General features: G+C 41.2%; 1 protein-coding gene across 5 annotated transcripts in view; it reads left to right on the forward strand.

The window, feature by feature from the left end:
- The window catches only part of Chrdl1 (chordin like 1), a 159,447-nt gene extending 147,276 nt beyond the window's left edge, over positions 1 to 12,171 (forward strand). For all 5 annotated transcript variants that reach the window (XM_027433625.2, XM_035450122.1, XM_027433626.2 and 2 more), the window contains 3 exons: positions 4,725 to 4,892; positions 7,256 to 7,345; positions 11,698 to 12,171. In XM_027433625.2, the coding sequence (XP_027289426.1) occupies positions 4,725 to 4,892; positions 7,256 to 7,345; positions 11,698 to 11,828 (389 nt within the window). In that variant the 3' untranslated portion in view covers positions 11,829 to 12,171. The remainder of the gene's footprint in view (positions 1 to 4,724; positions 4,893 to 7,255; positions 7,346 to 11,697) is intronic.
- The last annotated feature ends 10,487 nt before the right edge of the window (positions 12,172 to 22,658 follow it).

Below are 22,658 nucleotides of genomic sequence, written 5' to 3' on the forward strand. Positions count from 1 at the left end.
TGATCTTTTTTTAAAAACAAATTTTTCAAATGGTGGTTTTTAATACATGAACTAGATTTTAAAACAACTATGTCATCTATAGTGTTGGCATTGAACCTTTGGTCTGCTATAGCTATTCTGTGTGACCTACAACAAGCCCCTTAAACCTTCTGAGCCTCCATATGTTTTTCTTCAAAATGATATGGTTAAAGCAAGTGACTTCCTATATCTACCCCCATCCCAGAATTCCACCATCAATTAGCCATTCCCAGGTACATTAATTCACCACTTCTTAGGCCTTCTGTAAAGAATTTATGTAAACACAAGTGACAAATGATTTTTAAAATGGACGTGGATACATCATTTATCCCTTCCATTAAACAGTCGCTCCTGCCTTGCAGGCAAACATGCATTCAGTGTAAGTACATGAGAATCTTTCTTTACACTATCTGTGATCCCTGAAATTGTGTGCACATTTGAATCCCCACGGAGCTTCTAAAAGTACCCATGGCCCATCTCCAGAGATTATGATTTAATTGATTTGAATTATGGCCTGGCCTTGGGACTCTTATAAGTGCCTCAGACCCCTTTGATATGTAGAAAAGTTTAAGAACAGTCGGTGCATGCTCACAGTGGTTCATGCTCTTGCTTTTCAAAATGTGATTGGTGCTCCAGCAGGATATAGGAGCTAATTGTAAATGCTGATTCTCAGGCCTCCACCTGCCCTGCATCCAAATCTGCAGTAAAGATTCTCAAGTGAGTCTACTTGAAGTATGCATATTAAAGCTTGAGAAGTAATGTTGTAAGGTAAATATAATGCCCTTCATCTTGCATGGTGATAGGGACAGGATGTGATTACAAAGATCTGGCCAATAGTAGACATCAGAATACTAAAATTCAGGAGGAAGTGTGCTTATTAGGAGTAGGCTGGAAGCATATTCTAGGAATGATGTGTATATTGGGGCCACCCAAACATGGAGACTTAAAGGCTGGGGTCTCATTTGATCCACAAATCATAATGTCAGTTACAATCCCCCAACACATTTTTCTCTTTGGTCAAAGGTCTAACATTTACACTTAAAGGGTAAAACTTAGGCAAAAATTAGTAGTTACCTAAATACTGAAGATCAAGTTTTCTGTTTTGATTCTTTGATTTTCAGACAGAATCTCGTTTCACACTGTTCTTAGGATTTTATTCATACAGGTGATTCCAAATAAAAGGAAAAAATGGGACACAAAGCATGCATTTCTTTAAAAAGAATTTCCCTCTCAGGTTGATGGTAGTTTGAAAGCATCCAGATAAGCAACTCCACCTCTGGGCTTACTCTGAGAAAGTAAATAGAAATACATAAAGGTAGAGAAGCTAGTCTTTTCTGGTGCAGTGTTATTTGTAATAGTGAAACATTGACAACAATCAGAAAATTCACTCATAAGGGAATGGCTAAATTACATGTATTATACTTAATTTTTGTGTTAAGAAAAAGGTTGTGTGTGCTTAGATTTTTTTAAAGCCTGGAAGGGACTATGACAGAATGTTTACATAGATTATCTTTGGATAACTGACTTAGCAAGTATTCCTATTTTCTTCTTTCACTTATATTTTCTAAATTTTCAATAGTAAACATGTACTACTTTTATCATTTGAAAACATAATAAAAGTTGTTGTTTAAAAAAAAAACTACTGGCCAGAATCCCAATTGTCAATATATTGAAGAACCTGACTGACTGAATCAGTTTCCCTGAATGAGCTATTTTTACTGTTTTCATGGTGATCAGACATGTTGAGATAGTATATCCATTGGGCATCGTGCAAAGAGACAGTTGCAATCACATTCTGTGTACTTTTCTCTCTGTGAGCCAGAACTGGGTGTGTGCATTTTAAATCACTCTTAGGGGTTATATTGCCCAAGAGTCAATGTCTTCATGGCCCAGGGTGCCTGTTCCACATATTCAGCACATGTAAAGCATTAAGTATGTTCTGAAATCAACCTAAAAATGCATGTTAAGTACCTTCTGCATGCAAACACAGACACTGAAGAATGAGAGATGGACAGGCAAAGGCTACTTACTACCTGGTTCTTGCATTGTAGTGAAGAGGAAGCACAGTAAAACCAAATCAAGAATATAATTTTAGCGTGTGATGGGGACTGTGAATGGAAAAGGAGCAAGATTAGGAGATGGTGAATAGTGCATGAAACACTTTCAAAACAGTAGTCATTGGGATGTGATGTTTGAAGAGACTCCTGGGTGACATGAAAGCATCCACAAACAGGAACATCAGACCATCAGTGACTTCTTAAAATAATGGTGCATGACCTAGAGGAAAATAGACAAAGCAGTGAAAGAAATAAATAAGGGAAAGTAGGGAAGAAATAAATAAGTTCACTGGTTATCAAGTCAAAAATTTCATTACAACAAGAAAGAGCAGGCTCCATCATTAACGAACACAGGCCATGGTAAATGATGTAAATTCCACTTCCCTCTTGTTACTGCTCTGCTAGCGTCCAGCCTTACATTACATGTCAGTGTCCACCAATGAACTGACTAAGACACACACCTACAGATTCCCCAGCTCACCTCTCATACCTCTGGTACTGCTCTAATACCTAGAAATCCTCACACACTTCTTTTGGATTTGGCCATTAAATGTCCCTGTTATGGTTTAAAAAGCTTCCCAAGATGAGATAACACATCTTTATCTGTCATCATCACCTCCCAAAGTAATAGTGTCTAAGTTTCTTGGTTCTAGAGGTCACAGGATAATTTTCTCATGGGGAATGGACATGGCCCAAAATTACTTCAATTATGGCATGGTTCACTGAAAGGAAATGAGAGTAATGAGAGTAGATGAGCATGGAGGTGACGTGCCTTGAGATGGAAAGTGTAAGATGTTACTGAATACATCCATTTAAGAACAAAATTTGTTTTAGTGTCTTCCAGTTTCAACTAGGGCTGAGTCACTAATGGGGTTTTGTTGTTTGTGGATTTCTTCAGTTGTGTAAGTTCAGATTTTAAGAGGGTTTGGTGCTTCTGAATGCCTCTTTAGGGTACTGAGAAAACTTTGAGTACATGACAGGTACTTCTAGTGCCATCACAGGCTGGTTTTCATATGTCAGTTACATTCATAGCCAACATTAAGCTACTGAACAAAGTTTACCAAAGTCTGCTCTCCTTGTAAAGGTGACAATTGAATTCATAGAAGTCCCTGTACACTCCATGACCTCCTTGTTTGGATTTGAAAACTGTGAGCACACAACATTTAATTGCCTAACATCACCAAAAAAGACTGGCCTGCCAAGTAATAAAATGTTTAAAATGAAAGGCAAAGGGAGAAAAGAAGTTTGATTCTAGGATAATCCACAAAATGAGTGATCCAACTTGGAACTGTCAAGAGATGATGGTGGTTTTGTCCTCACCGTGCCAAATGGTGGGAGGCAGAGGTAGAGAGGAAACTTAATCAGGTCCAAGAGAGACATACAATAGCAATTTGATTACAATGTCCAGTCCAATATATCTGATTGGACAGCAGTGAGTCTCTCATCAGTATGAGCCACAGATTACCCAAACATTCAACCCTCGGTGTATTTATCCCTGATGGCTCAGATATTCTTATAGATAGCTTCTCCATAGTCTTAAAGTTTTCAGTGTATGTAAGGATTCACTTCAGTATATCTTATTAGAGTTATATACTTTGAATACATACCTAAAGGGGGATGCTGATTATAAAGCCATCAAAGGAAAAACTCACCAATAATCTTTTTATCACCAACAATAAGGAGAATTTTTTTTGGTATGGAGCCTTGGCAAAGGGAGTGTGGTACGAAATGCCAAGTAATTATGGGGCTGGTACCTTTGTTCCCAGGAGCTGAATTTCAATGGTCAGCTATACATAAATTCACAGACAGAGAATCTAGCCAATTTGTGTGTGTGTGTGTGTGTGTGTGTGTGTGTGTGTGTGTGTGTGTGTGTGTGTGTGTGTCCCAACTGTTCATTTGGCATAGCATACACATGACTAATCTGACATCTAGATTTTGGCACTGGTGCTGATCCGGTATTATCATTCCTCTTCCAAACAAATCAAAGAGCATTCAGAAATGTCAAGCCAATTTGGATGGATCCGTTGGGCAAGTATATGCACATAAATGAATGTCATGAGTGTTTTCTAAGTATACTGAAATGATGTCAGAAAAGCTAACCAAAAGCCCTCTGTCAACCTGTCTCCTAGGCCTCTCTTAGCAACACTGAGATGAACAGAACACACTTCTACCCTAGTATGGAAAAATCAGTGTTCCCTTAAGTACCTAAGAGATTTATACATGGCTATATTCTTCTTCTTCTTCTTCTTCTTCTTCTTCTTCTTCTTCTTCTTCTTCTTCTTCTTCTTCTTCTTCTTCTTCTTCTTCTTCTTCTTCTTCTTCTTCTTCTTCTTCTTCTTCTTCTTCATCAAAGCCCATGTCTCCATTACTGTTGTAGGGAGATCCAGTTCAGTTTGTGGGTGTGCCCTACAGAGCCACTAATTCTGTCATCATATGGACTCATGAGAGCTTAGATGTGTCTTGGTGATTTGGTGGCTGCTAGAGGGGTACCCTGAGCTGAATTTTGTAAGGCAAATCTGGGAATGTTGTCTCTGTTGATTGTGTACTTCTGCTGTGTCAGCTGTTCTAAACAGTGAGATGGCTAAAATCAGAAGTTCACTTCTAGTTTTCAAAAACCATGCCAAAACTCTACTTGCTTCCTGGTTCCAGAAGAACCTCCAAGCCAAAACTTTGACAGCAAAGGTTACTTTTGTGGAGAAGAAACCATGCCTGTTTATGAGTCTGTGTTCATGGAGGATGGAGAGACTACGAGAAAAATAGCACTGGAGACTGAGAGACCACCTCAAGTAGAGGTCCACGTTTGGACCATTCGAAAGGGTGAGCAAAACAGCATTACCTTTGTGTTTGTAAGTAGAGCGGAGAGGGGACAACTCAACCTAGTTTTATTTCAGCAAGGTCCTGTGTTCGGGTCAGAAGTTACCCCTTTGATTATAAACTGTGGGTGTCTGATATGCATGTTGTGTTTGCAGATTAACACAGTCTGTGCTACAGATTAAATGTTAACTCTTGAGATCCCCAAGGTTGTCATTTGTCTTGTTTTGGTTTGAATTTTATATCAAACACCTAAGCCCTACCACAAGAGTCTGATTTGTTCATCTGAGCCAGGCATGTGAATCAATCAGTGTTTCCATAAATTCTTAAAGTGGTTCTAAACTATGGCCTATGTTGTAAACTAAGAAACTGCAGTTTCCCTTTGCAATGTGAAGCTCAAGAAACAGGAAATCCCATTCTTCAGTGTGAAGCTATGTCTCTGGAATTATACCATACACTCTGGATTAAGATCAGTTTATAACATCCTTCCTACTTTTAAGATTATGGTCTTGGGCTAAGGAGATGACTCACTAGATAAAGAAGTTTGGTGGCAAGCCTGATGACTTCAGTTCAGTCCCTGGGACCCACATGGTGGAAGGGGAGAACTGAATCTCACAACCCCAAGTAAATTGTCCTCTTGCCCTCAAATGTCTGCTGCAGTACAACAAGTGCCCCTTCCCCCGATGCACTTCTGTGAAGAAGACACACATAAGTGTGAAGAAGATGATAGTCTTTCTCAAAATAATCCCTGTCATGATATCCAGTTGCTTCCCTGATTTTCCACAGCAGCCACCACAACCAGCAATGTTCTATTCAATACTCAGTGTGCTCCTACATCTATTCATATCATGCTGTGTGGACAAGACTAGTGATGATCTAGTATGGTCAGGTTTTCCAGGAATCCAAGTGTAGGGATAAGATTTCATTTGGACAATAAAATCTATCCTTTTGAACCTACCTCTTGTCCAAGATTTAAGGGTATTTACATATTCAGGTATGGTAGCATCTATCTTGGGAGGCAGAAGCAGGTGTATCTCTGTGAGTTCAAGGGCAGCCTTATCTACATAGTGAGTTCTAAGCCAGACAGGGCTACACAGTTAAGATCCTGTCTCAAAATAGCAACAAGAATAACCAGGGTGCAAACATGTATTGCTTCAGCACCATGCACAGAAGTGTACTAATGGGCTGCTAGCTAATCCTACCCAGAGATGAGAATTCAGTATGCCTTGGATATTGTATAAATATTGTGTGATTAAGGCAGAATCTTGTGATGCTAACACAAGTAGTACTTTGGATCATGCTTTCAGGAATACTGCTATAGTTGCTTATAGCATCTTTTCTCTCTTCGTTTCTCCAACAACCTCGATTTTTCTAAAGAATGCCCCCCCATTAGGAAGTATCGTGTGATGCACATGTGCTTTTCAGTCATGCTTGTTTTGGCTTTTTATTTAGGGGTGTCGTTTTCCATCTTTAATTCTATAGTGCGTATGTTTACTAGTCACCTGGGACTAAGAACTGGCCCATTGATTTCTCAAGCAATGAACTCAACCATGTGTCCTTCAGCCCCACTAAAGTATATGGATGACTTGCAATTTTCTAGCAGAATATATCAATAGCCTTCTTTCTATTCACACTAAAGCTTTTATTGAGGTTTATACTTCCTGGACACAGCAAAACCTTTCTTCCCTGTTGACCTCTGGGTTTTAGGGAGCTGGTAACATGTTGCTCCTTAACTACTTGGCAGTTTTCAGTTATTTACCTGCCTCTGATTTAAAAAAAATCTGTTTAGGCAAGGTGGAAACTGTGGGCCAATGCATAAGAACCCTACCTCCGTTTTTTGGTTTTGTTTTAAGAGAAGCCTGCAAGAATTGTGAATATTTCCCCAAGGAAAATTTGCACTTCTGTGTGAATTCAGGAATAGGGGTAGCTTCTCTACACAAATAATATGCCTGTAATCTTACTACTGGTTTTCATTGTTTAGCCAGGAGGGCAGCCTAGTGGTTTGGCAGGAACTAGTCCATCCAAATTATGGCCAAAAGCAGAATTCTAATACTGCCTCTGGCCACAGAAGTTCCAACAAGTACTCATGCTTTTCTTAGGAGGGGATTCCATGGTCAGAAGTATTACCTCCCTTATCTCCAGTCCTTGGAGAAGCTAAAGGGAGGCCAGTGAGCCAAGGAAACAAATGGAGTCAATTAAAGTCTTTGAGCCCTCCAAGTTCCTGGTTAAGTACATTACACAGCCCAGCTCAATACCCCTAAGCCCCAGTAATGAGATTAAATGCTCAGCCTAGGCAGAAAAGGGGTCTGTGCTTCCAGAAAGAGACACAAAATGTTTCATCACCTGTTCCACTTTGCACTTGACCCTAGGCATTCTCCAGCACTTCCACATTGAGAAGATCTCCAAGAGGATGTTTGGGGAGCTCCATCATTTCAAGCTGGTGACTCGGACCACCTTGAGTAAGTGGGAACTCATTTTACTCTTCGCTGGAAATCACCTCCAGCTTTTAAATATAGCGTTGCCACACTTGAAGTCCCTCTGTATTCTCAATGAACATAAAGAATGCTCTATTTCAACATTAGGGAATGCTCACTTTCTCTTTTGGGCGACTAACAGCAAATAGGGTGTGTGAGTGCAAACTGGAAAAACTTGGGCCCCTACAAGCATCTGCATAGAGATCTTGTAGGGCAGCGTTAGGGGAGTGTCTAGGGGTATGCACAGGCTCTATGATGGATACAAACTGTAAAGTGGTCCATATATATGCTATTTCAGGTCTTAAAGGTTTCTTAAATGTCCTTAATGAAACTGATAAACCAAGACACGAGAGGGTTGAAGGAAGCTTCACAAGATTTCAGGTGGAGTATAATTGTAGAGTCTTCACATCTGGATGGCTGTGTTCTCTGGGAATAAAGAAGAGGACAGAAATATGGAGTGCCTACCACTAGGTGACAGGGTAGTGGAGGCACACGCCTTTAATCCCAGCACTTGGGAGGCAGAGGCAGGAGGATCTCTGTGAGATTGAGGCCAGCCTAGTCTACAGAAAGAATTCCAGGACAGGTTCCAAAGCTATACAGAGAAATCCTGTCTCGAAAAACAAAAAGCAAGCAAACAAGAAAAAAAGAAAGGAAACAAAACTACCACTAGGTGCTCGTGTTTCTTCAAAAGCATCCAGGCATCCATGCAGAATTGCAACTCTCCCACTTTCTACACTAGATGGAGCTTAGGGACTAGATATGGCAGGACACTGGGGTAGGGATGGGTGGGGAGCACTTCTAATGGAATAAAAGGCACCAGATTTCTATCCACAGGGAATTTTTAGTGGGCGAGACAGAACACGAACAGGCCTTCAGTGTGAATGAGAAGAGCTGTGAGGAGTTAAATACCTAAGTGCTCAGGGGAATCTGCAAAGAACAATAAGTTGAGAGCCAGGTGGGCTTAGTCGAGGAAGGCTTCGGGGAGGAGGTGCTTTTTAAAAGAAGAGGGTGTGACTGGGCAACAGGTCAAGAAATCAGTCCAGGGTGAGGGTGCAGCCTAAGAGAAGATTCAGGCAGGAGCAGACAAGAAATGTGGGTGGGGGTGAGGAATGATCACCAAGGCCACATAGGGTGCAATGCAGATGAAAAGAGTTGGTATGAAGTAGTCAAAAGGCTTAGAAGAAGCCCATGAAAAGTGTGCGTGCAAAGCAAGTAACATTGGGAGTCGCTACACAATACAGGCAGCACAGTGATGGCAAAGCAGTGCTCTGAGCTTTTAAATAGATTCACCTAGGTGAATCCAGACTATGAAGTGAGATTTGACTTCCAGCCGAAAGCACAGCAGTGGGAATTAGTAAGCAGGTAAATGGGGTATTCTGGCTCTTAGAAAGAGGGTCTTGCTCTGAGGAGCAGGGTGTGCCATTAATGCCAGAGCTGTTGAGAATCTGAATTAGGAAGTTCTCACACAATACTGTCTGTGAGACAAGGGAGGATATGTCACCATGAGAGACATTTCTATGCTAAGTCAACAAATAGATGTGTGGGGGCATTAGTATAGAGCGACTCCAGTATTAATAACTTCGAAGGTTGGGTGGGTAGTAATGACATTGAAGGGACCAGCTCCCCATTTCGGCAGCCATGACAGTAACAAGTGCTTGCCATGACCTTGCCTTGGTCACTAAGAGGTCAGATGCCTGCCTCGTGGCAAGGAACCAATCAGAAGTTAGCTAGCGGTGTTACGCTTTAAGGCTCTGGGTGTGATTTACGGACAAGTGCACAGCAATGACACGCAGAGCATAGCAACCACCCAGGGAGGGCCTATGGGCCGTAACAACCAGTTGACCAATCAACACAGGGCAAGCCCTCCAAGCCTGGAGCCACACCAATCCTGAGCCTGTGCATACCCCTAGACACTCCCCTTACGCTGCCCTACAAGATCTCTATGCAGATGCTTCGAACTGTCTTTTCTAGCCATCCGCCATGGTGGGTGGATGAAAGACCCGAGCTAACATGAGGTTAGCTCATTAAGCAACAATAAAGCCTCGTGCTGTTTGCATCAAGCTTTCGACTCCACCTGGTGATTGGGGTGGCCATCGTCCTGGGCTGAGATCCTGGAGGCCTGAGCTTCCGGGGTCTTACACCATTTGCCAATTAAAACCTGAAGAATAAGCAAGCAGGTGTCGGTGAAAAAAGGTCTGCTTGGAAAGTACTTTGATCAGGATGCCTGAGAATCAGCTAGAAACAGTGTTGGTAAGGTATTTTGTATGTGTTTTGAAAGATTGATAGGAAGTAAAATGAACAGTATGAGAATCTGAATGCAGGACTTGAAGAATCCCTACAAGAGAGTCAAGAATAAAGGAGACAGATATTAAGGTCCAGAGATCAATTACTGGCTCATCATAGAACACATTTTAGTTCATTGTTTTTGTTTGAATTAGAAACAAGGTTGTTTTACATGTCACTCCCAGTTCCCACTCCCTCCCCTCCTCCCCACCCCCCCCCAACTAAAACCCTACCTATCACATAGCCTTTCGGCTCCCCAGGGAGGGTGAGGCCTTCCATAGGGTGTCATCAGAGTCTATCATCTCCTTTGGGATAGGGCCTAGGCCCACCCCCGTGTGTCTTGGCTCAGGGAGTATCCCTCTATGTGGAACAGGCTCCCAAAGTCCACACCTATGCTAGGGATAAATTTTGATCTACTACAGGAGGTCCCATAGATTTCCGTGGTCTCCTCATTGAAACCCATGTTCCTGGGGTCTGGATCAGTCCCATGCTGGTTTCCCAGCTATCAGTCTGGGGACGAAGAGTTCCCCATTGTTCAGGTCAGGTGTTTCTGTGGGTTTCACCAGCCTGGTCTGGACCCCTTTGCTCTTCACTCGTCCTTCTCTGCAACTGGATTCCAGTTCAGTTCAGTGGGTGTCTGCTTGTACTTCCACCAGCTGCTGTAGTTCATGTTTTGAGCAAGACAGTATACCAGGCTCCAGAGGACTTTGGAACTGGTTTAGACATACTCTGTGCCCAAAGTAGTTAAGACTGGGGACAGGTAATGGAATTAGATATTGTGTTCCCCAAACATTGTACAGCTGAAAGCAGTGGATAGTGACATGATCCAATGGAATAACCTGGGGACAGCGAAATAAGTCCAACTCCGTCACGTAATGTGCTTCAATAGCCTGATACATCATACAGCTTTGGTAAATATTATGTCCCTTTTTTCTATTTTCATGCTGAGGCATAGAGAACAGAGGAAAATGATGGATTTCAGGCAGAGAGAAGCAGGGAGTTCAGGTCTCAAGGGGAGGGCATTATGTTCTCATGTGAGTAGAGAAACCAAAGAAGTTCAAACAGGTTTAGGGTGAAAAGGAGTTTCCTGACTTTGCTCTCAGAGATTCCCAGACTTCAACACCATGAACATAGGCATAAAAAGAAATGTGAGGGGCTGTTGGGAGTCAATAAGCAATGGAAGGAAAACATCCAAGTTAAGAGAGTGGAAAGGGTTGTGAACCAGTGTGAGAATAGATCACGATAAGCAGCCATAAGACAGCATCTCAGGGTAATGATGATGCATAAGGACAGCACGTGGATCCAGGTGAAAAATAAAGATGAGCAGTTGTTGACAAAGAAAATGAGGAATAGAGAAAATAGTGCTAAACAATCAAGTAACCCAAACCATTATATGGGGCCCTAAGAGAGCAAGCTGTGCTCCAGTGATGCAGTAGGTATTGCTATCCTCAGGCCAACTGTGGAGTATTTTGAAAATGCTAAATACACTATAAAAATTTCAAACACTGGATATGGAGCTGGTTCAGTGGTTGAGAGTGCATACTACTCTTCAGAAGATTTGGGTTCAGTTCCCAGTACCCATGTCAGGTAGTCCACGACTTCCTGTAACGTCAGATTCAGGAGGGTCTGATACTACTGACCTCTGTGGGTACCTGCATTCATATGTATATATCCACTCAAACACATTAAGGTCAAATTAATCCTTTCATAAAAGTTTTCTAAACATAGGGTTTAGGATTTACTCATGAGAGACTAGGACAGCATGTGGATCCAGGAGAAAAATAAAGATGAGCAGTTGTGCATCTCATTTGGGGAAGCTTCCAGATGATACGTATTGAAGTAAAAACTCCATGTCTTGTTTTCTGTCTCTACCCTCAGAAAAATATTTTTGTTTTTGAGGGGGTGCTTTTTTGCTGAAACCCTCTGCCATTCATATTTCGAATACCCTGAGGGGTCTACAAGGAGGTGGAAAAGAATAAAGGACATTGGTTGTATCCCTAATTAGTGCAGCTCTAATCTTACACACTCCTGACCATTCTGTGTTTCCCTTTTAGACCAGTGGAAGATCTTCACTGAAGGAGAAGCTCGGCTCAGCCAGATGTGTTCAAGTCGGGTGTGCAGAACAGAACTGGAAGATTTGGTCCAGGTTTTGTACCTGGAGAGACCTGAAAAGGGCCACTGTTAGACAAAACAGCTAGGATTGCATAGTGTCAATCAAGGAAACCCAAGCTGCAGCTGGACTGCCGGCTTACTTTGCTTAAGTCAACATCGCTCTAAAACCCCAAAGTCAAATTATCCACGCCAGCCACAACATACCTTGTTCCTCTATGTGCAGTGGTGTGCCAGCCCTCAAACCTCTCCTCTAAAGAGAATCGAGGTGTCTGTAATGGTTTCTGGAGGGAGAAGGGATAGAACATCCTGGTGCAGCTTTAGTTTCTCTGAGAATCACTAAAGTTACTTACATGAAGGAAAGAGAAGGAAATTGTTCCGTTTAAGTTGGGTCACATAAAGCAATCATTTGTATGAAATGCTTTTTAAATGCTCCAGTGTCTTCCATTCTCTTAAAAAAAACTTATTCCATGGGTGGAGGCATAGGTTATTCAGTTGTAGAGCACATGCCTAGCATAAATGTAGCCTTGGGTTCTACTCTCAGTACTCAAAAGAAAATTCCATTCTCATATATCATATACACATGCACAAACAGACACACACACTGCACATGAAACTGCCCCTATTTCTGACTCCTGAATACTGTTGGGGTTGTTGGCACCCAGAAAAACAAATTCAAAATGTATGGAGAAGATTCTGCCCTCAAAGCTGTAAGGCAGTTTTGAAAGTCGTCAACCATAGTGGTAGAGTGAAGAACGCCAAGAACTCTCATTAAGGGCCTTCTTCACTGTGAAGTGCTAAATTTATTTTGGCTAATATTACCACTTCTTTCTTTACCTGAACCTATGGAGCCTCCATTAGGAAGGTAGAATTTGGCGAAATTGTCACAAACTAAATTCATACTAATCTATTCATGACTGTAGAAGAACACACCTGATAAAAATAAAATAGCCCATCCTTTTTGTTGTTGTTTTCACAGCTATACAACTCACTAGTTTATAAGCTAACGCTCACTAACTTCTTGAGGCACTAGTCACCTAGTCAGACACTTTGGTTTGAATTATTCTAAAAGCCTGTGTAAGGGCAATCTTACTTCTCTGATTACAGGAGTGGAAATTTGACTTTCTAAAGAGTCCCGGTCCTTGAAAGCTTCTGAACATTGGTTCTTCTATCAAGACAGGGTTGCTATTCACTCAGGGGACTGAGAATCCTGAAAAAATTCTTTCTCCTAAACCTTCCTACTAGCCTTGCCTCATCCACAAGCATATGTTGCATCTGGAATTTTGGACAAGGCTGCTCCTGAGATTTTATTTGCAGCCCAATGCAACAGCATAAATTATCCTTTCTGAGACTTGGCTTTAGGAGCCATCTTTGTGGAAAGACTATAAATACTTCCCAGCAAGGAGCATAGGCCCACTTTCTGGATTTGAGGAGCATGCTCTGAGGAGCATGAATGAGCTCAAATGAGTACTAAGAAATATGAGGATCTAGAAACCCCATAGTTCCCACACTAGGCAAGAGAATATGATAGGAAAAAATGTGCAAAAGGTCTGGTCTTTTGGGGAACCTAGCAGAGAAGAGGCAGACTCCACAAAAGAGACACCAGGCTTTGGGGCTAGGGCTTCATGAGACAAATTTCTTGCCAGCCAGTCACACACATTCTCCTCAGAAGAGGGACACATGACACACGGGGCTGCAAAACCACAAAACATTATTGACCATGTGATGGGGGCAGTGTTAGTCTGCTATTGCCTCCCTCTAGGGGAAACAATATTTCCAGAACGTGGAGATCAGTAACCAGATCCTGAAGGAACGTGGGGATTCCCCCGCTAGATGATTCACCCCAAAGTCTTCCCACCCAGGTGTTCTCTGAAAGCTTAGCCTCAAGGGAACACCTCAAGAGATCCCCTAGATAGACTCCTGCCTCCAGGTGCAGGGACACACCTTTGTAAAGTCCTGTGGGAAGCTGTTCTAAGCCAATGTAGAAATCCTCCAGCGTTTTGGTGTTGGGTAGACTGTAGGGTATAGAGGAAAGAGGACAAACTGCCTGTAGTTAGTAGAGAGGAATGGATATGGTTCTTTTGTGTATTTATTTGTATCATAAACACTTGGGACAGCAAAGACTATAAGCACCACTTTGCAGTTTTATGCATTTTCTAGTTAGCTCGTGTAAACAAATATAAGTAACATAACAGTATTACCCTTTCACTTTTCTCACAGGACATGTACCCAAATATGGTACTTATTTATGTAGTCACTGTGTTTCTGGATTTTTAAATTAATAAAATTTTAATTTAAAAAGGTTATGTATGAGAAAGTCATATGATTGACACTCCAGTCAAGACTGCATTCAAATGGGTAAAAGATGATGGGTGGGCCTAGTGGTTTCACAACCAGTGTGACATTCTTGTCATGCTACTATCAAGTAGTTAGCACTGTTGACTTACCAGTAAGGGTGTCTGGATTCTCTTTTTTCCTCCATTTTTTATTTAAATTAGAAACAAGATTGTTTTACATGTTAATCCCAGGTCCCTCTCCCTCCCTTCCTCCCCTGCTCCCCCCAACTAACACCCTACCTATCCCATACCCTTTCTGCTCCCCAGGGAGGGTGAGGCCTTCCATAGTGGGTCTTCAGAGTCTGTCATATCCTTTGGGATATGGCCTAGGCCCTCCCCCAAGTGTGTAGGCTCAGGGAGTATCCCTCTATGTGGAATGGGCTCCCAAAATCCACTCCTATACTAGAGATAATTACTGATCTACTACAAGAGGCCCCATGGATTTCTGAGGCCTCCTCACTGACACCCATGTTCTTGGGGTCTGGATCAGTCTCATGCTGGTTTCCCAGATATAAGTCTGGGGACCAAGAGCTCCCCCTTGTTCAGGTCAGCTGTTTCTGTGGGTTTCACCAGCCTGGTCTTGGGGTGTCTGGATTCTTAAGCCAGCTCTGTAATTACTGTATCTGTCAGTCTTCCCAATTAGAAAATGTGATAATGATGATACTATTGTCTTTTGTCTGAAATATTGCAGTAAGGTTTAATGTAGTCAGTACCTATAAAATAATTAGTCTAGTGGTCTAGTGTCCATTGAGTTTTCCTTGATGACCATGGTTATTCAAGGTGGGCAGGGCACTTAGAATGATCACTGATGTTTTCTTCCTCTTATGCCACTGACTTAAGAGGACTTTCAAGAGGACCTCATTTTGACCTGCTGTTCACAAAACTTTTATACAAAGTTTGTTTAGGATTCTTTGAAAGGATTTTGTTACATGTGTTGATCCAGACTAAATTCCCTCAAATCCTCAATGCTAGCTAGCTAAATATAGGCTATCCAGTAGTCAGAATATTAAAGGATTTTAGGACAAATGTCCAAAGTGCCAATCACTGCTGAGATGTCCAGTGATATGGCAGAAACGATGTTCTGATGTTGGTAACATGGGAGAAGAGAAGTGTTGATGTTACTGGAGCAAAGGCCTAGTTGGGGTGAATTGTCAGAGGTAAGTGGAGGGGTGCTGTGAGGAAGTAGAGCTAGAAGCTCGAGAGAACTCACTGTAGAAACTCCTTGTAAGAATGGGAAAAGACAGAATGAAGAAAACATCTACAGAAAGAAAAGGGTCGGGTCTGGAGAGATGGCTCAGAGGTTAAGAGTGCCAACTGCTCTTCCAGAGGTCCTGAGTTCAATTCCCAGCAACCACATTGTGGCTCACAACCATCCATTATGAGATCTGGTGCCCTCTTCTGGTGTGCAGATATACATGGAAGCAGAATGTTGTATACATAATAAATAAATAAATAAAATCTTTAAAAGAATTCTAAAAAAAAAGAAAGGGGTCAAAGTCATGTTGTCTTACATGGGGGGCAGTATTTGTCCATATCATAACACAGAGGGGAGAGACTATAGAAAGGACAACATTAAAGACCATGGGTAATAAGGGAATTAGTCTGTTCCATGCAGGGCAGTGAGAAGTCATATCACACGCTGCTCTCGGACTCACAACTCTTGACCCACAACCTGTGTGAACATTTAGCTTTGGATGCTGACCATTTTTATCAAGGTCCAACTATACCTTTATTATTTCACTCCCCTTATACTCAGCTTCCTTTCTTTTGGAATGAAACACTATGCATCTAAATATCACCCTACTTCCACTGAGGAAAGTGTAAATAAGTCAAACTAGATCTCTGTGGCTCCATCTTGCATTATCCCCTTTCTGTGATTTACTCACACCCAAGTCTCTCCAAGTCCTTCAAGTTTGTGCTCCTATATGTAGACAAAGTTTGTAGACACTTGCTGTCAACTCCTCTTGAAGGATTTTTACCTCTCCTACTCCTTCCACCATGGCTCCTAGGAAGCAGCAAATATCACCTCATACGGGTTTACACAGAAGACCTGCCTGATCCTACACATTGCCCATAATTTTATACCTTTCTTGCTCTTGCTCTTTTTTAAGAGACTTTTTAATATTTATGTGTATGTGTATTTTGCCTGCATTTATGACTGCATACCATGTACATGTCTGGTGCCTGTGAAGGTCAGAATACAGTGTCAGATCTCCTGGGACTGGAGTTACAGATTATCTTGATTATCCATATATATGCTGGGAATCAAACCCATGTCCACTACAAGAGCTGAGCCATCTTTCCTGCCCTTTGCTTTGACTCTTTTTTTTCCTTCCACAATATACTTTATGCTTTGACTCTTGAAGGAGCATAGAATATGCCTCTCAAAGCTGTGTCATTTTGGCATAAGGATTATTTTGAGCTAAAGACAATTAAGAATCAATAGCTGCAGAATTTTTTTTCTATTCTGCCTATAACTACTTGAAAGTAAGAAATAAATTTCCCTTTGAGGAAGGTAACATTTCCTCCATTCCAAGGTCAGAAGAGTGAATAATCCCTTAGAGTAAGAAATCAACATCAAGGAGAATGTGCATGAACAATCAGTTCATACTAAAATAGCTTTTAGCATCCATTTATTTCTCCCTGACTCGTTGCCTAATCTCTCCCCCAGAATTTATCATCCATTTAAATTCAAGCTCTCATTCCTGTGTTAAGACAGTACATAAGCCCCCTGAATCTAACCACCTTTTAGAGATTCATTTATTTCTGTGAATATGTGTATACACATAATTAACTAAAATTTGTGTGTCTTGTGTTACTGCATTTTTATTGATTTAATTCATTGGTTCACAGTCATAAGAGCAAAGAAGTCAAAGAAATAGTGTTTCCTCTCCAATAGTTCTCTATGATAGCATTGCTAGGAAAAAATATCCATCCTCTCTCTGTCTTATACACAAATATCTTCTCAGCCACCACTGTTGCCAGCTCTGTATTGCTGGTAAGGTTTCTGCTTGTACAGTTACCACCACAGTGACAGTGCTCAGAATTTGCTGTCTTCCTCAGCCTCACTGTTTCCTTGAACAAATAGAGAGCTCCCCTTTCCTTTGCACCTATGATGCTAGTTTGTCACCTTACATTGAAGTAAACAAATCATTCATGAATGTGTGTCACTGTGTGTACCAACAGAGATCTTCTTGTGCCTTAGAGTATCATAAAGGTCTTCATGGGGAAAAGGTGTTTTATGTTCTGTTTTTCAATCCAGTTTTCAGACCCCAATTGTCAGTGTGCAAAGTCTGTAGTGAGTGAATGCTTCCATGTTTACATCCCCTTTGGATCACATGTACTGTTTTTACTTCCCACCAAAACCATCTTTTATAAATTGACTTCAAGAGTCTACCCTACCAACCTACCAAACATAGGTAGACACATTTGATGCCTCCAAATGGGAGAGGAGCTCCTAGAATTCAGGACATGAGTCAGCACATAATTCCCCAACACTCCATACACATTTTCAGTTTTCCATCATTGTGTATTCTCTTCCATCTCATTTGCATGGCATGATATGATACTTATTCTTAAAGGCCCAGTATATTCGTCTCCAATCTGTGGAGCCATGACAGCTTCCCTCATAATTTCCCGTTATTTCCCCCATTCTCCCTAAGTACTGTATCCTCCAACAACAAGAGGCTACTACTCTATGTTACAAGAACTTAGCATATTTTAGTGCTTCTATTCTTTCACCCACAATGCCAATCCCTGGTGTCTCTACCTAATGAATTCATCTTTCAAGATGCCCAGTGCTCATCTTGAGACCTTGTTGCAGGCACAGTTAGTAGCTCCCTCCCCTATGTACATAGGAAATAACAATCAGAATACATCCTGTAGCCATTATAATAATCAGTTGATGTGTATGCTTGTTCATTTTATGCTGCCCATAGTTCTAGTAGGTATCATTATTGACCCAATTTTAGAGGTGAGAAGGACATTGGGAGCATTTCCATTTTATATGCTATTAAAAGCCATATGATGCACCATAGTATTTTTGTCACTAATGTACTGACTACATATACAATGTTGGACTCACAACTTAAAATTTCCTGTCATCTACTGATATCATAGCTATTGTAACATGGTAATGGAATACATTACTCACACACTTGTGGTAATATTGGTGCAAAAAATTAGTACAATGCCAGTTTAAAAAACTATGCTCAATGTATAATCCTTGCCAGTGATGATTGATGACATTCCTAAGTTATGTATCTACTACACTATACTTTTATCATTATTTCAGGGTATGCTCCATCTACTTAGAAAAGAGTAGTTGAGACCTGAGGGTGGAGCTCAGTAGCAGAGTATGTATTTAGCATCCACAAGGCCATTGGTTCAATGATGAGCAAATGACAGAAAGAAGAGAAGGAGGAAGGGAAGGAAAGGATAGTCCGAAGGAAATAAAGAAAGAAAAAACAAAGTAAGTTCACTGTAAAACAGCCTTAGAAAGGTCATTCCAGAGGAATTCTTTAAAAAGGCAAAGCTATAGCAGGAGAAGACAGCTGCATGTGTGCTGTTGTCCCTGAAGCCCTTCAGTGTGCCAGAAAAGGTTAAAGGCAGCAATGTTGATGCTCTTGACCCTATGTAAGCCTAGAACATTGAATATATGTATCGATCTCACACTTTAACAGAGTCTAAAAAGTCAAATTATGGATGTTAAAAATAGAACAGGCCTCTAGAATAAAGACATCGTGGGTGTGTTCTAAGTGTTATTACAAAAGAGTCAAAAGCTAGAAAAAATGTAAAGTTAAAGGTCTTTTACTGTCTCAGTCAGGGAGATTTCCCCACCTCCAAGCTCCACTCATGGCAAGTGCCTTGACAAGTGAATCCCTTTCTGGAATATTTTGTTCTCTTATTAACTCCTTGACAATTTCCTACATGCATACAATGTATCATATCCACCCCAAGCCCTCCCTCCCATTCCAGTCTGAAACACTTTGACATGTTCCCTTCCCATCCTTGTGTCCTCTTCCCCCACTTCTCTCGGGACCCACTGAGTCCAATTACTGCTGCCTACTAGAATGACTGATTTTGTCTTGATTGTGTGTAGCTCTATTGAAGATAACCATAACTGCAGTAAATCTGTGTTTTAAATAGCCATGTTATGTCCAGAAGAGAGCCTATCCCAGCATTCCTCCACCATCTTCTCCATCTTACATTCTTTCTACCCCCTCCACCCACAACGTTCCTTGAGCTTTGTGGCCATTGATACAGGTGTCCCATAACAGTCATTTATTTTAAACACTTTGACAAGTTCATTTTTAATATTTTATACCATATTTTGAAAGTGCATTTTCTATATTTAGATTGATTTTGATACACCATCATAATCCAGTTGCCTACAGTGTTCAGTATAGTAGCATGCCATGCAGTCTAGGAAGATATATAGTTTAGATGTGAAATAGACTAGACCATCTAGGCTTATGTCAGTATGCTTCATGTTTGCATAACAATGGAATCACCTAACAACAAATTTCTCAGAATATACTCAGAGTCATTCAGCACCACATGACTGTGTATGTAAAAATGTGAAGTATTTGCCCAGCCACAGTCTTCCTAATTAGATTGAGGAACTCAGAGAAGATGGGGACCCAGTGCCCATCATTTCCAGACATTCAGCAAATAGTTGCCAAGTAAAGAGTCCATCTGATGAAATTCTTTCTACATTTGGAAAAAACAGCTCAGGGAATTTGTAAAAATGAAATCCTCCAGGACGTTTCCCCTGTAGCTGATTCTAAGGAAAACTAATAACGTGTGGTTTAATAAATACAAATGTCAAATGACTGGTTAGCTTTACAAAGTAACTTGTTCTAAGATGTCAGGCAAAACAACTGATAAATATGGGACTTATACATAGAATTTGATTTCTGAATCAGACGTTTCTGTGTTTGTGTTCTAAGACTCATGACAATACTCAACTCTGAGGGAGTCTTACTACAATTTCACTATTGTCAATGAAAAGAAATATTTGTAATTGAGACCCCTATAATGCATGGTGTAATGCTTTTATATCTCTGTATCTTTGCATATGTGTTTATAAATTGTGTCATAGTTTGAATATAAAACATCTCCCACCTGTTCATATGCTGAATTGCTGGTCCTAGCTAGTGTATGATTTGAGGGAAATGGTGGAAACATTAGAAGTTCAATTCAGAGGAAGGTGTTTGCTAGAGGTGTTTTGCTTAGAAATCATATCTTGCTATTGCCCCTTCCTAAATTTTCTATTTCCTGTTACCTGTGAACTACTTTACTTCACCACCTGCTTTGCACTATCATGTCCAGCAATGCCCACAACACTGGAACTAATCAGCCACAGTCTCAAATCACGTGCCCAATTTTTCTTCTCTTTTAAAGTTGTAGCAACAAGAGGGCATTTTCTTTTTTGCCACTAATGTTATTTTTATTTTTATAATCGTAATTAGACCAACTTAAAATTAGAAACAAGCTTCTTTTACATGTCAATCCCAGTTCCCTCTCCCTCGCCTCCTCCTCTGAGCCCCCCCCATCCCAACCCCTTTCTGCTCCCCAGGGAGGGTGAGGCCTTCCATGGGGGACCATCAAAGTCTGTCATATCATTTGGAGCAGAGCCTAGACCTTCCCCCATGTGTCTAGGCTGAGAGAGTATCCCTCTATGTGGAGTGGGCTCCCAAAGTCCATTCGTATACTAGGGGTAAATACTGATCCACTACCAGTGGCCCCATAGATTGCCCAGACCTCCAAACTGACATCTTTTTCAGGGGGTCTGGAATAGTCCTATGCTGGTTTCCCAGCTATCAGTCTGGGGTCCATGAGCAACCTCTTGTTCAGGTCAGCTGTTTCTATGGGTTTCTCCAGCCTGGTCTTGACCCCTTTGCTCATCACTCCTCCATCTCTGCAACTGGATTCCAGAGTTCAGCTCAGTGTTTAGCTGTGGGTGTCTACTTCTGCTTCCATCAGCCACTGGATGAAGGCTCTAGGATGGCATATAAGGTAGTCATCAATCTCATTATTGGAGAAGGACATTTAAGGTATCCTCTCCACTATTGCTTAGATTGTTAGTTGGGGTCAACCTTGTAGATCTCTGGACATTTCCCTAGGGTCAGAATTCTCTTTAAACATATAATGGCTCCCTCTATTATGGTACCTCTTTTCTTGCTTTCTTCTATTCTTCCTCTGACTAAATCTTCCTGCTCTCTCAAGTCCTCCTCACCCCTCCTTTTCTCCCCTTCTCTTTCAACTAGCTCCCTCTCCCCTCCCCCATTCTTCCAATTAGCTCAGAAGATCTTGTCCCTTTCCCCTTCTCTGGGGGACAGTGTATGGCTCTCTTAGGGTCCTCTTTGTTTCCTAGCTTCTCTGGTGGTGTGGATTGTAGGCTGGTACAAGAGGGCATTTTCATTCATCAGCTATGTGTGCCAGGCACTAGAAGTCTTATGGTGAACATGGTAGACACAATATCTATTCCCATAGAAGTGGTAGTCTACCTACTAGAAAAAACAAGACACAGAAGAAGTAATTGCAATGTGATAGGAAATGCAACAGAGAAAATCTAAGACACTATGACAACGGAATGACCATGGAAATTTATCTTTGTCATGGAGGTGACATGATATTTCACCAAAGGAAATGGCATTAGAAGTGAGACTTAATGTTTAAAAGTTGGAGTTTCACATATTATTTTGCTTGAAAAGACTCATCTCCTTTAAAAGGGATATTGAACTAAAATATTTATTCTTCAAATGATGCCTGTTACAATGTAGTTGGCATTAGTATGGAAATCTCTGTTCATGCTATAAACAATCCCTAAACAGAAATTCCACACAGAAAAATAAAGAGCAAAGACCTAAGGAGATGAAACACATGACAGGGACATTTTGAATGGGTGGGGGACAGCTTTCTGTTGGTTTAAATGACAATGATTGCCATAGGCTCACGTGTTTGAAACCTTGTTCGCTCATTGGTGGAACTCTTTGGGAAGGATTAGCAGGTGTGGCCTTGTTGGAAGAAGTGTGTCACTGGAGCAAGTTTTGAGGTTTCCAAAGACTCATGGAATTTTGAGATAGTTCTATTTCCTGCTTGTGGTTTGAGATGTAAGTCTCAGCCACTGCCACCATGATTTTGCCCCACTGTCACAATTCTAACTCTCTGGTAAGCCAAATTAAATGCTTTCTCTTATAAGTTGCCTTGGTCATGGTGTTTTATCAAAGAAATAGAAAAGTAACTAATACATTTCTGGTCCTGATAAAACAAATATCTAAGTGAAATAAACTTCAAGGAATCAAGGTTTATTTTGGCTCCTGGTTTTAGAGGTCTCACCCCTCATTGCTTGACCTAGTTGTTTTTATGTCTAAGTGGAAGGCATTATATCACTGTGGAAGGACATAGTGGGGCAAATCTTCTACTTCACAGAAGCCTCTCCTCCAAACCTCCTTCCAACAAGGCCACACCTGCTAATCCTTCCCAAAGAGTTCCACCAATGAGGGAACAAGATTTCAAACACGTGAGCCTATGGCAATCATTGTCATTTAAACCAACAGAAAGCT

This window comes from Cricetulus griseus, chromosome X (assembly GCF_003668045.3).
Source record: "Cricetulus griseus strain 17A/GY chromosome X, alternate assembly CriGri-PICRH-1.0, whole genome shotgun sequence".
Lineage (NCBI taxonomy): Eukaryota > Metazoa > Chordata > Mammalia > Rodentia > Cricetidae > Cricetulus > Cricetulus griseus.